At 35.8% G+C, this 13,308-nt stretch overlaps 1 protein-coding gene across 2 annotated transcripts in view; it reads left to right on the top strand.

Moving 5' to 3' along the window:
* The window catches only part of LOC126470307 (ATP-binding cassette sub-family C member 4-like), a 264,208-nt gene extending 253,094 nt beyond the window's left edge, over positions 1-11,114 (top strand). For both annotated transcript variants that reach the window (XM_050098079.1, XM_050098078.1), the window contains exons 24-25: positions 1,035-1,145; positions 10,143-11,114. In XM_050098079.1, coding sequence (XP_049954036.1) covers positions 1,035-1,145; positions 10,143-10,190 — 159 coding nt within the window. In that variant the 3' untranslated portion in view covers positions 10,191-11,114. The remainder of the gene's footprint in view (positions 1-1,034; positions 1,146-10,142) is intronic.
* The last annotated feature ends 2,194 nt before the right edge of the window (positions 11,115-13,308 follow it).

Below are 13,308 nucleotides of genomic sequence, written 5' to 3'. Positions count from 1 at the left end.
CAGAAGTGACATTACTTACAGTATAAGTTATACATCTCGTGAATAGCAAAGGATTGATGAAACAGCATGTCAGTGTTTCATGCATTAATCTTCAAAGCATGAAATAATGAATAAATATCAATATAGCATAGGATTTTTTCTGCCAGGCATTATGGAAAAAATATCATGTAAATTGCTATTAATGAGCTTACAACAGATAGGAAACATTTGTTTTCAGACAAACAATTAAATGTTTCTTGCAGGCACCAATGAATAATAACTGCACTTAAAAGAGACCCTTATTGTTTGACACACCCTGAATGTTGTATCCTTCTAAGTTTTGTTTCATCTAGCAAATATTTTAGTAGGAATAGCCCTAAAATCAAATTAACAGAAGGCAAACACACCAATGAAGAATACATAAAAACCAAATTTGTATATAAAATTTGGATAGCTACATATGAGTGAATGAAGAGCATTTTCATCAATTTAGACTGCATTATAAAGTGAAAATTACTTAAAAGAACATTATAGTAGTATCTCAGTTTTGAAAGATATCATATTATCTGGATATTCTCTCTTCATTTGTTGAAGAGAAACTGTGGTGGGCCAAATCAGTTGGTATGGCACTCCTAAACAGAGTATCTGATGGTTCAAATATTTTTTGATGGAAATTTCTTCTATAGCACACGACACACTCATAAAAAGCTGCTTTTTTGAGTCAAAAGTTGACAAAGGATAAGACAAAATGTTTAGAGTAGAAGATGAATCTGGACACCGTATTGGAATCATTTATTTGAAATCTTCCTTATATCCACAGTTTTGTTAATAATTAATTCATTTATTCTCATGAAACCAGAATACTCTCTTGTATAAAAAAAATCGTATATTATTATACTTTGTGAATTTCTGTTAACTTGTCCATAAAACAGCTTGATATCAGTGGGTGAAAAAAATATGAAACTGTTGACATTTTTGCAGGGTTATTATCTTTATTGTTCTGATTTACCATGGCTGTTAAAATGCAACTTACAATTTCTAAAATGTATTTGCAGGAATTTGACCACCCCCACATTTTGCTGCAAAACAAAAGTGGCTTCCTGCACAAACTGGTCCAAGAAACTGGCAAGAATATGGCAGAACAGCTACAGACTGCAGCTGAGCAGGTATTGTATAGCTCATTAATTGCAAAATTCTGAAATTTTTATCTAATGTTATCTATTTATAACTTGGAAGTTCATGAACATGTGTCACACAAACCTTCATATATCATAACCATCATGTTTCACAAATTGTTAGAATAAGAAGATATTTGATGAAGTTGTTGAACAATAATGAAGTACACTTTAGGTACGATGCAAAATGCAGGATGTTTCTAAACTATTGTAACGAATGTCAAGGGTTCAAGCAAAGAAAGACAACACGTCCTTATAAGCAAATGTTTTGGAAAGCAGTGTTATTAAGTTATATGCTATAGCATTACAAGATATAGAGCAGTGACATAACATCAGTTGCTGACAGTGTCAGTAATGGCATGCATGTGTGGCAACACCTCAGTATGGACTAGCAAAGCCACTCTAAGGGATTATACCATAATCATTTTGATTAAATGCTGTTCCATATCACTGCTGCTAACTAGTGTAGCACACATTCCACTCTTTCCATGTGTGCCTTCAATGCAAAGTCCAGTAGATTAACGTCAAGACACCTGACAGGCTAATGTCTAGTCCATCATCTTCAATAAAATGTGTTCCAAAAAGCAGAATACATCCAAACTGAAATTTGTTGCAGCTACATCATCCATGAAACGCATGGTACATTGGACTGGTAGACAAATTTTATGACTCACTCTTTTATAGTGACAGTTAATTTATTACTCTTGCACAAATACTCTTCATCGTAAAACAGAGGTCAGTAAGTTCACAATAAAATAAATACCTGTTCTGAGTCACAAGAAAATTTAAGGGTTTATACTGCTAATTCACTATTTACACAAGTTAATTGGATGCAAGCCAGTCGATACGCAGCAAGGGAAGTTAGACGGCATTCAGAATAAAAATACTTTGACTGTCAAAATACTATTAGTAAACTGTTGAAGTATTCATAGTAAAGTTCCCAAATATACTGCCCTTTAGGAAAGTTCACACACTTAAATTATCCTTGGGGGTGAAACCTGAGGTGGAAAGCTCTGAGATATTTTGCAAGTCATGGAGTGTATATTGGGAAGACAGATTAGAGGCCATAGGAGGGGGAGTGTTTGTTGCAGTTGACAAAAATATTGTCTCTACTGAGCTCAAATTTGAGTGTTACAGAGATGTTCTCTGGTCGCATATAACAGGTGTAGGTGAAAATGAGTTAATTGTTGGATGTATTTACTGGCCACCCAATTCTGCTATGACAGTTCTAGAGTCATTCAAAGAAAGTCTATGGTCAGTAGTGAGTAAATACCCAGATCATGCAATACTAGCTGGAGGTGACTTTAATCTACAGAGTTTAGACTGAGATATCTATGTATTCATTGTAGGGGGTACAGACAGACAGTCATGTGAAATACTTTTGAACACATTTCCTGAAAACTGTCTTCAGCAGCTAACTCAGCAGCCCACATGCAATGGAAATATATTAGACCTTGTAGTTACAAATAGGCTGGACCTTATTGACAATGTCAGTATAGGAAAGGGAATTAGTGGTCATGATGTCATTGTAGCAACTACAAGATTTGAAAGCAAATGAATCACCAGGTCCAGATGGAATCCCAGTTTGGTTTCACAAAAAGTACTCTACAGCATTGGCCCCTTACCTAGCCTGCATTTATCATGAATCTCTCACCAATCGCAAAGCTCCAAGTGGCTGGAAAAGGCACAGGTATCTGCAGTATAGAAGAAGGGCAAGATAATGGACTGCAAAATTACAAACCAATATTCCTAACTTCTGTTTTCTGTAGAATCCTTGAACATATTCTCAGTTTAAGTAACTCATTGTAAAGCGGTGGTCCAACTTAAAATGGTTGGACCAAAGAAAGAACCATATCCATAGACTGCTCAGGGAGGTAGCACGGCATAAGGTTGCTTTTTGGACCCAACTATTTAACTTGGTGCATTGCTTCATAGCAAGTTACTTATTTTTACTGCTTTGGCAGTGAATGATGGAACTTGGCTATAACTAGATTTCCTGTATACTAGAATGATTTAAAAGCTAATATCACTTGATGATGCATTTTAAGAATGTGACACCAGTTATGACCTTTCAGTAAAACATTTTAACAACCTGAAAGGATAACTTTTTATTTAACATGTGATTATGTTGAGAGTCAATCACTACTATTTGCACCAAGTGTTGACCCTCTACAGGCCTTTTTTAATTTTGCTAAAATTTTCCAGCATTGCAACTTCTATGTATGCATCAACATCTTTCATGGAAAGCCTCTGGAACTTCTGACATTCTCTACTATGTGATTTATATATATTGTTAAAAGTAATGCAGCTATAACACTGTCTTGTGGTATGTCCAAAGTCACTTTTACATCTGAAGACTTCTGCCTGTTGAGAATGAAATGCTGTGTACTATTTGCTAGAAACTTTCAAATCAATCACACTGTTAGTCTGATATTCCGTATGGTCATATTTTGTTCATTTGTGGAAGTACAGGACTGTATTGAATGCCTTATGGAAGTCAAGGAACACTGCATCTACCTGAACAACAGTAAGTACTGATTTCTGGGTGTTGTGGATGAGCAGAGTGAGCTGGATTTCATATAATCATTGTTTCCAGAACCTATGTTAATTCCTCCAGAGGAGATTTTTGATCTCCAGAAATGTCATAGTAGCTGAGCATAAAACATGTTTCAGAATTCTACAACAGAATGACATCAGAGATATAGACCTACAGTTTTGTGCATCTGTTGGATGACTCTCCTTGAAACAGAAATGAATTGCACTTTCTTTTTCAATCATCAGGAACACTTTGCTCCTCCAGAGAACTATGGTACACTTCTGCTACAAGAGTTGAAAGTTCTTTTCATATTATATGTAGACTTGTATTGGTATCTCATCAGATCCAGTGGTCTTTCTTCTATTGAGCGATTTCATTTGCCTCGTATCACTTATTTCAATATTAGCCATTTTGTCATTTTGCAATGATTTTAAGGAGGTACCATAGCGCTAGTCACACACGGAGATCAAATTAGGATTGTAGATTATCACCTTCTGTCATGCTTAGCTTAAGTAAGTTTATGGTGCTGACATGCCCAACTGTTGCTTCATCAGTGAAGGAAACAGATGACACAAATGTAAATAGATAACTGCTATGTGAAGGAATCACCAGCAGAATTCAGTAAGTAGTGAAAATCCAATTCCCTAAGGCCCTGTACATCTGCAGATGGTGTGGATACAGGGCAAAGTCATGTAAAATATGGCAAGTAGGAACATGAATTATATGCATTTGATGACTCATTTATTGTCCACTTGTTGTAACTGAGGCTTTTGGTAATTGTTTGTGGGTGGTGGAATTGATCACCATCCACATAGATGAACAATACTGAGCCTGTTTCATAGATGAAACAATCCACTGCTGTAAATGTCATTACAATGATTGCTGTCTGCAGGATAGATGGGGGGGGGGGGGGGGGGATGCGCAGTTAGGCAGCCTCATATCCACTATCATTTGCACAGCCATACATTTTCAACATGTCTTGGATTACATTAAATTCAGATTTCATTCCGTAGACCCAAAAATGAGATGATTCTCATGGGTGTGAAACATGTCAGAAAGTATAAAATAAAAGACATAGAGCATTTGAACATACTACTCCCTTCCTCAATAATTTGTCAGGGGACTGTCAAGTGAATACATTGTAGTAAACTGAAACAGCTAATATTTACAGGATTAATACACTGTCAGAATGAAACATAATTATGCACCTTTAATAAATTTATCATACACAAAATACCCAATGTTGACTGTTGTGACCCAGGCCCACTGAATGGGAGACAAGCACGTTACCACTCAGCTAAGCAGGTGGACACACTTTTAAGAAATTTATCATACACAAAATACCTAGTCATGATGGTTGTGACCAAGTATTGTTAAATCTGAAATCTAACAGACTTTTTACTTAAGCTGGTGTAACAGCCCTGTTAAGATATTCATCTATAGAGTAGAAGGAGTTGCCTATCGAAAAGACTTTCATACTCTGTTGAAGCCATGCTTTATCTGAAACCATGTTTTTAACTCTAGACCACTGGTTGAATTCTCATGCAATTATTCTTGCTTTACTCCTCAGCAAGGATCCATCACTTACGTATTTATTCTTCAAAACAGTCCTACAGTCAATTTTTCTTTCATTTGTTGGCCTATCTACAATGTCCTACGTATCATTTCCCAGCAGTGACCTTATTTCATTACACACAGCCTCAGACCACTCTCGGTGATCTTGACAGTTGCAGTTGCAGTAAAATTAATATCATGAATTGAAATATTTGACGAATCAACACCTAGCACAGACTGTCAAGTGCGTGTGAAGCTTGAAGAATTACTATCTTCATCATATGATAAGTCATTGTCAGAACTAAATTCTTGGCCTGTAGTGGTTGGAAGATAGTCTTCTTCAAATACATGGGATGTTTCATTGTCTGACGATGGCTCTGATTCAATGTTTATATTATTGTTGAAATCTATAGTTGCTTCCTATTTGGTGATGATCTGATTCATCTTCAGATAAGCCCATGTAAGTTTGTTTGGGCTTAAAACTGTCATAATCAAGGAAGTTCACATCTCTTGACATGTGAATCTTGGGATCTCTTGTTACTCTCAGACGACAGACTTTTGAAAAGTCAAAATAGCTTACAAAAATCCCTTCTTTGCCTTTAGGATTGAACTTTCCCTTGGTTGGTGATTTAGCCAGGATGAGAACCATTTGACCAGATGTATGAAGATGAGATATATCAGACCAGAATGATGGTGGTAGTTGTGACTCAAAACACATGCAATGAATAACTTCATCCAATGAAGGTTCTTTCATTGACAACACCATACTGCTGCAATGTGTATGTAACTATGTCACTGTATTCCACCTGTATTGGGTAGGAGTGGTATCCATTCTTTCATTGCAATACTCCTTACTTTTGGCTGACTGAAAGGGTTTAATTTTATTAAAAGTCTAATTTGTTTGAGTTCTCAATTGGTGAGGGGAGTGGATGTGATGTTTCCCATAAGATACATAACGTATCTAGTGACATTGACATGACTGAATCTCAAACCTGTCACTTACTCATTTTGTGGCATTTTGATTATATGTCATGGGTTCAAGTAGCATAATTAAGCATGCAAGGTTTGCATATCACATTTTGTAATGCTTGGCTAAGCAAAGACCTATACCTTTGGATCATTTTCTTGTAAATAAAACAAGTTACCAACTCTATTTGAAGTCAGTTTTATTTTACAATTAGTGTCTTGCATAACTGTATGAGTTCTCTCAGATGATACTGGTGGTTGTTGTCTGCAACCTTTGCCAGTGAAATGAGGTTAGTTCCAAGTTCTGGCATGTACAAAGTATTTTTCAGCATTAATTTCCGCACTTTTAAGCTTACAAATTCAATTTTTTATCTAATAAAAAAATGTCACTTTTGCCAATCACATAAATTGGTCCCTTTACCTGTCTGGATGTGGTTTGACAATGCAGGTACAACATTTAATTACAAAGCAACTTTATTTATAGCTGACTATATGGAGAATAATTCAGAACTACTAACAATTGACTTGACAGTCATGCATATGGTGACATCTATGGACACCAAAGATATTACATGATGGAAAAGTTTGAATCTCAATAGAATGCATAGCAAGATCTTTCCAGTAAGATTAATACTAACCCTAAATAGTTTTAGATGCATGAAAGATTAATCAACAGATATTCTCTATTGAGATGCTCAACATCATAAATGCACTGTACTGGAATATGATAAAATGAAGCCTGAAATACTAAATTATGTCTTCCAAAATTTTTGTAAATAAGATCAAAACACAGTTTCTGTTACATACACCACATTGTATAAAAATAACTTACTTATGAATATCCACAGAATTACAAACATAGCTCAGTGTAATCAATTTGTTGTACAGTTACGAAACATATTTTGTGTTCAGGTATAATGGTATGACTTACTGGAAACAAAAAATCTAATCCATAGGAATCACTAGGTATTGTAGAAGCATTAGTCTCATGAAACTCAGCTTGCTATTAATTTTCATCAAATCTGGAAGATTGTAGATCCATACATTTCCATACCATTGTCCAGTAAATAAAATTAGTTCTTACAGAAACCAGAACTCAACAGATTTTTCTTAAAGGGGAGACGTCAGCATATAGTATCTGGTGTACCTTGAGGGACTGTGTTAGGACTATTACCATTAACAATATATGAAGAGTGGAAACTGAAAACGTCCCGAGTTCTAAATCTTGCATGTATCAGGAGAAGCAAAAAACCATATATCTCTCTCTTTGTACCATACATAACTTATTTATATAAAAAAATCAAAAAGGTATTCTGATATCACAATTATACTGCTACCTCATCTCAAATAATGAGACAAATTAGAAACCAAATAATTTATTAAGAACATTCTAAGTGCTATATCAAGAAACCAACTGGTTCCAAGTGCCAATACAAAAGTTTTTGTTTCAGGTTCCTTTAATACAGAGGCACTACATTTTATTTACAATAACACACATACAGAAATACATTGGTAGTATTTTAAGTAATAGAACTGTATTTAACAAAAAACATTTCTCATTTTTTTTTAAAGTTATTACACAAGAATAACCAAATTAAATTCAGTAAATAAATCTGTTAGTATTGGCCTCTGTTTTGCACACAACATTCTTTGGATCAGATTTTGCACAGTTTACTGTAAAACTGAAAAACATGACTGGCCTTTCAGATGAAGTATGTCATGGTAAACAGCTGCCATGGTCTTTCCTCTATTGAATGCACTGACGTGATTCCAGTCTTTTGTTTCAGAGCAAGAATTTTTAATAGCTATTTGAGATAGATGGTCACGAGACACTTTGATCATACTGCATTTGGTCGACAATTACAAAAGCTCTGTCACAGCTTGAAAAACTGCACCCACTCACCAAAAACTTGTGTATTATCTGTTCATACCATCCCAGACAAAATTGAGAGACCTTGGAGCACAGAGCTTCAAACTCCAGAGGGAAGCACTGCTTGGCACATACGTCCTGCACTGTCTACTAATACATGTTAGTAATTTCCCTTGAGGCAAATACTGGAATGGTCCCTTTGAAAGGGCACGACCAATTTCCTTCTTTCCTTCTTCATCCTTGAAAAAATCTGAGCCAGTACTCATCCCTGATGACCTCATTGTCAGTGGGGCAGTAAACCCTAATCTTCCTTTCCTCCAACACAAGCTACATTGAGCATACGGAAAGACCCTATATCTTTGACTAAAGGTATAGTGATTAGTGACTAGAATCAGCTACTAGCATCAGGTGTCTAGGATTACCCATTTGGAGTGATTTATGGTGATTTATGGCAGAGGATACCATGTATCACTACTAGTCATTTCCTTTCACACATTTTCTTTACATATCACAGATTTATTTCAAACTGCATGGTGCAGTCATCTTCACAACAGATCTCTGAGAGCCAGTCAGAAAGTAATTAGAATGTGCACAGAGGCATTTAAACAATCATTATTCCTGCACTCTACACCTGAATGGAACAAGAAAAAGTCCAATAACTATTACAATGGGATGTACCTTCCGCAAAACACTTCACAGTGGTTTGTGGAGTATAGGTGTAGCTGTAATGCTTCCTATTTTTGTCCTTCACTAAGTTTGTAATGTAAAAGCTATGAATTTGGCACACTTTGGAAAACATTCTCCAGGCCACCCTAGTAACAGTGTCCTATATCAGCAGATGGCTGCACTGTGTAAATTTAGGAAAATAGCCAACACTGACATACATATAAGACAGCGTTGTGTGATTAAATACCTTAGTGTAGAAGTTCAAATGCCCATTCACATTAATGAAAGGCTGATGAAAGGGTGTGGGGGTCTTATAGCATTATTAGTTTGTTGCTTCATAGAAGCTGAAAGGCAAATACATTTCACTAACCCGAATGCTAAATGGACGGTCAGTGACTGCAATGATCTCACAAAACACCCAGCATGTTTACCATATTAGTTATGATTACTGCTGGGTAACAACAAATTGAATTGTCACCAGTTACCTTATTGGTAAAGGTAGAGTTAGTGCCATTGTTGAAAACTAGGCTATTACAAGATTTTTGCACACTGGTTACAGAAAATGTTGACCAACCAGAATAAAGAGGCAAGGAAAACAACTGCATCCAATATCTTGCAGTGTTTCAATTCTGTCCACTCAATGAAGCCCGTTTGGGGAGGGGGGGGGGGGGGGAGGTTATCATTTTGAAGATGCAGAAACATTGAAAAATTTTGTACACCAGTGGCCGAGGAAACACGAACACAATTTTTACTCAAAAGGTGTACAAGTTCTTGTTTCAAGTTGGAAAAAAAATTGAACAAAGGTGGTGGTTATATTGAGAAGTGACTAATTAATTGTGAATATTGTAGCTGTTATCTTATGAATACGGAATACAGTTTTCTTGTAAAGCAAAAATTAAAGAATGGAGGATGCACTATTTTCTGACTGACCCCCACGTCCCCATAGTACATATGTTGCAGAAGAGTTACATGGTACCACATTCTGAATGACACCTGTACCTCATTGTTGATGCATTATAAAACATACTTTTATAGGAATACTTTGTGTAGTTTATCATTCAACTATTCTCCCCTTGTATTTATTACAAATGCCTTCAAACAACTGGTATAATAACAGCAGTATCAGAAAAGAAAGTTCCATTAAGAACTCTGATTTATGGTTTTGGCACCCCAATGAAGACTGCAAAATTCTTTCCTCTCCTCCTCATTTAATTGTTATTAATCAGATTACCTTTTTTATCAGGAAGTGAAGATGTTTGGCTTACCTATGTGTTGCTTTCTGTAATATCACTTTTCTGTTAGTTTTGACACTGATTTAAGCAATTAATTTATGTGTTTTTATTTTATTTGAACATTGATATACTGAAAATTAATGAAATAAAAATATTTATTTCAGGCTTTCAGCAAAAAGTCATCAGTGAATTTAAGCAGTATTACATATTAGTGGTGGTATTATTACTGCTACAGGACTGCAACTCCATGACTTCTATGGAATCAGACATGATAAGTCTGAATTTCACTGCTTTTTGATACTGTGTTACTGATTACTACACAGTTGTCAAAACTATTACCCAAAGAGAATACGCTACACTGGCAGACATTAACCCTGTGTTAATAATAAAATAATGCTCTATGTGTAGCTTTATTAGGCTTTATTTAAATTTGGTAACTTCCAAGAAGACATCTTTGTGTCTATGTTGTGTTAGTTACTGACAGAACTTTAATATCTAATAAAACCCATAATGTTCCTGTAATTAGATACAAAATAATTTTGTGACATTTAATTTACAATGTTGTGATAATTTGTGAGTGTGTAACAGAAATTCTTCCTTTAAGTTCTTAACAATTCTTTTCATTGATACTGTCTTTCCTGTTTCAATCAATTTACTCCAATCTCATTTAAAATCTGCTTTACACTGTGATATTTATTCTTTCTAGACTTTTTCATAATGCACTATAAATATCTGTATTAGTTTAAGTAACTTTTTGAAAGTATTTTTTCTCGATTTGCCTTTCAAAACGTAAGTACTCTCTGCCAGATCACAGTTAAACATGTATTCTGTATTTACTTACAGCAAACTAGAATTTGGAATTTTTATACTCATTCATGGTACAAATTTTATTTTAGCTGTTATTTATTACTATCTCAATTTTATACAACATATTTCATGAATCTTTAAGGTACCACCAACGTTTGTGTGTCATAACACATTGTGAAAGCTGAGAATATATTGATACTGTTTGTCTTTCTATAATCTGAATAATTCAGCTTGTCTGTATTTTTAATGAGATACTATTGTTATTCAGTTTTTGTACTAGTGAAAATGTTTTCTAAAAGCTATAAATAAAGAAAAATGTAAGTCAGTCATATTATAGTTACCCGACATTGTAAGTGTAGAGACAATGACCCATTACATCAATGAATACTGATTTTTGTAAAATTGTCTACAGGCAAATAGATAACTAGTCATAGTTTCGACTGTTTCCACTCATCATTAATTTAGAATATAAAAAAGGCAGGTCTAAGATAAGTGAAGACTTTGTCAGTTGGCTGTTAACAATGCAAGAGAATGTAAACTTCCAATTCATGCTTGTAACATGAGTTCACTGTAAGTATAGGCATGCAATGTAGTTGTGCAGTCAGTGTCACAGAAAACAGCCATGTTGTCTGATGACAGAGACAGTCAAAGATTCTGAAAACTGGTCATAAACAGACTCCAAAATAATTCAGTTAATATATCTGAATTACAACCCTTGATCCTCCTCCTCATTTCAAATGACTGTCAACCCACCCTGACAACATTTGAATGATCTCACAACTTTTTAAGTCGTTCGCTGAGTACTGGTGTAGTAAAGAAGCCTGCCAGTTGTTCCTTTATATGTATATGACATACATCAGTTATTCCTTTCCTCACATAACCTCTAACAAAATGGTATCTAATATCAATGTATTTCACTCTTCGATGCCCCCATGTTTCAAGCAAATGAATACAAGATTTAAGCTAATTCTCATGTATCGTTCAGTCCCAGCTGCACATTTTAAATTACATGTTTTGATCACTCAGGATCATCTTCAGATCTAAGTAGTTGCGTCAATGACTCGTCATGTCTATTCAAATCCACATTCAGAGTAGGGCCTGCTGAATACGAGGATGTACCGAAAAAAAAATCAGAATAACATTGCCTTGGGCGGAGCTTGTGTAGCAGCACGGGATTAGCCGAGCAGTCTCAGGCGCTGCAGTCATGGACTGTGCGGCTGGTCCCGGCGGAGGTTCGAGTCCTCCCTTGGCCATGGGTGTGTGTGTTTGTCTTTAGGATAATTTAGGTTAAATAGTGTGTAAGCTTAGAGACTGATGACCTTAGCATTTAAGTCCCATAAGATTTAAAAAAAAAAAAGCTTGTGTAGTACGCATCTCTACCGCTGGGCGTGTACAGCACAAGACGTTGCCTGTTCATTACCACATGGCTTGTCCCTTTAAACTGCAGCGATCGTTTTTGCTAGTGCTGTTTTGGTCTTGTTTCGTGTTTTTGTGATGTCAAGTTTAAGTGAACAGTGTGAAGCTGTGAAATTTTGTTTTCTACTCGGTAAAAGTGCTGCTGAAACAGTTTTAATGTAAAAACAGTTTACCGAGATGACGCTACAGGAAAAACTGGAGTGTACGATTGGTTTGCTTGATTTAAAAATGGCAATATGTCAGTTGATGACAAACCTCGTTCCGGACGTCCATCAACTGCCTGAATCAACGAAAATATTGAAAAAACTTGAGAGCTTGTGCTCACAGACCATTGACAGGACAATTCATCAATTGTCAGATATTAGTGGGTTACCTTGGAGCTCATTTTAGCAAATTTTAACAGAAGGTTTGGAAATTTAAAGGGTTGCTGCCAAGTTTGTTTCTTGGGTTCTGACTGACAATCAAAAGGCATGTTGAGCTGAAACATGTTGTGCTTTGAAACAACAGCTTGAAACTGATCCAGATTTTGTGTCGAAGGTCATTACTGATGATGAGTCATGGTGGTATGGTTATGACATAGAAACAAAGCAACAGTCAAGCCAATGGAAGACGTATTCGTCACCTGACCCAAAAAAATGTTGTCAAGTCAAACATCAAAACAATGCTGATTTGATTTTTGATGCCAAGGGTGTAGTTCATTCAGAGCTCATTCCCTCAGGTCCGACCATCAATAAAACCTTTTCTTTGGAAGTTTTAAGAAGATTGCACAGCAGAGTTCATCAAAAAAGACCTGATTTGTGTCAAACAGGAGACTGGTTCTTCCACCACGAAAATGCACCTGCACACACAGCCATCTCTGTTTGACAGTTTTTTTGGCTAAAATTGGTATGGTTCAGCTGCCGTACACACCTTACTCACCTGACCTGGCTCTGTGCGACTTTTTTAATTTCCGCACAAGGAAAGGGGCATGGGACATGAAGGACAATGATATGACAGCATTGAAGAAGTCAAGGAGAACACAATGGAGCAGCTATTTCAAACAGTGGGAGCACTGGTGAGACAAATGAATTAGTTGGAATGGAGAGTACTTTGAAGGGGATAAGTTTG

This window comes from Schistocerca serialis, chromosome 3, assembly GCF_023864345.2.
Source record: "Schistocerca serialis cubense isolate TAMUIC-IGC-003099 chromosome 3, iqSchSeri2.2, whole genome shotgun sequence".
NCBI lineage: Eukaryota > Metazoa > Arthropoda > Insecta > Orthoptera > Acrididae > Schistocerca > Schistocerca serialis.
This window is presented reverse-complemented; position numbering and strand designations above follow the sequence as displayed.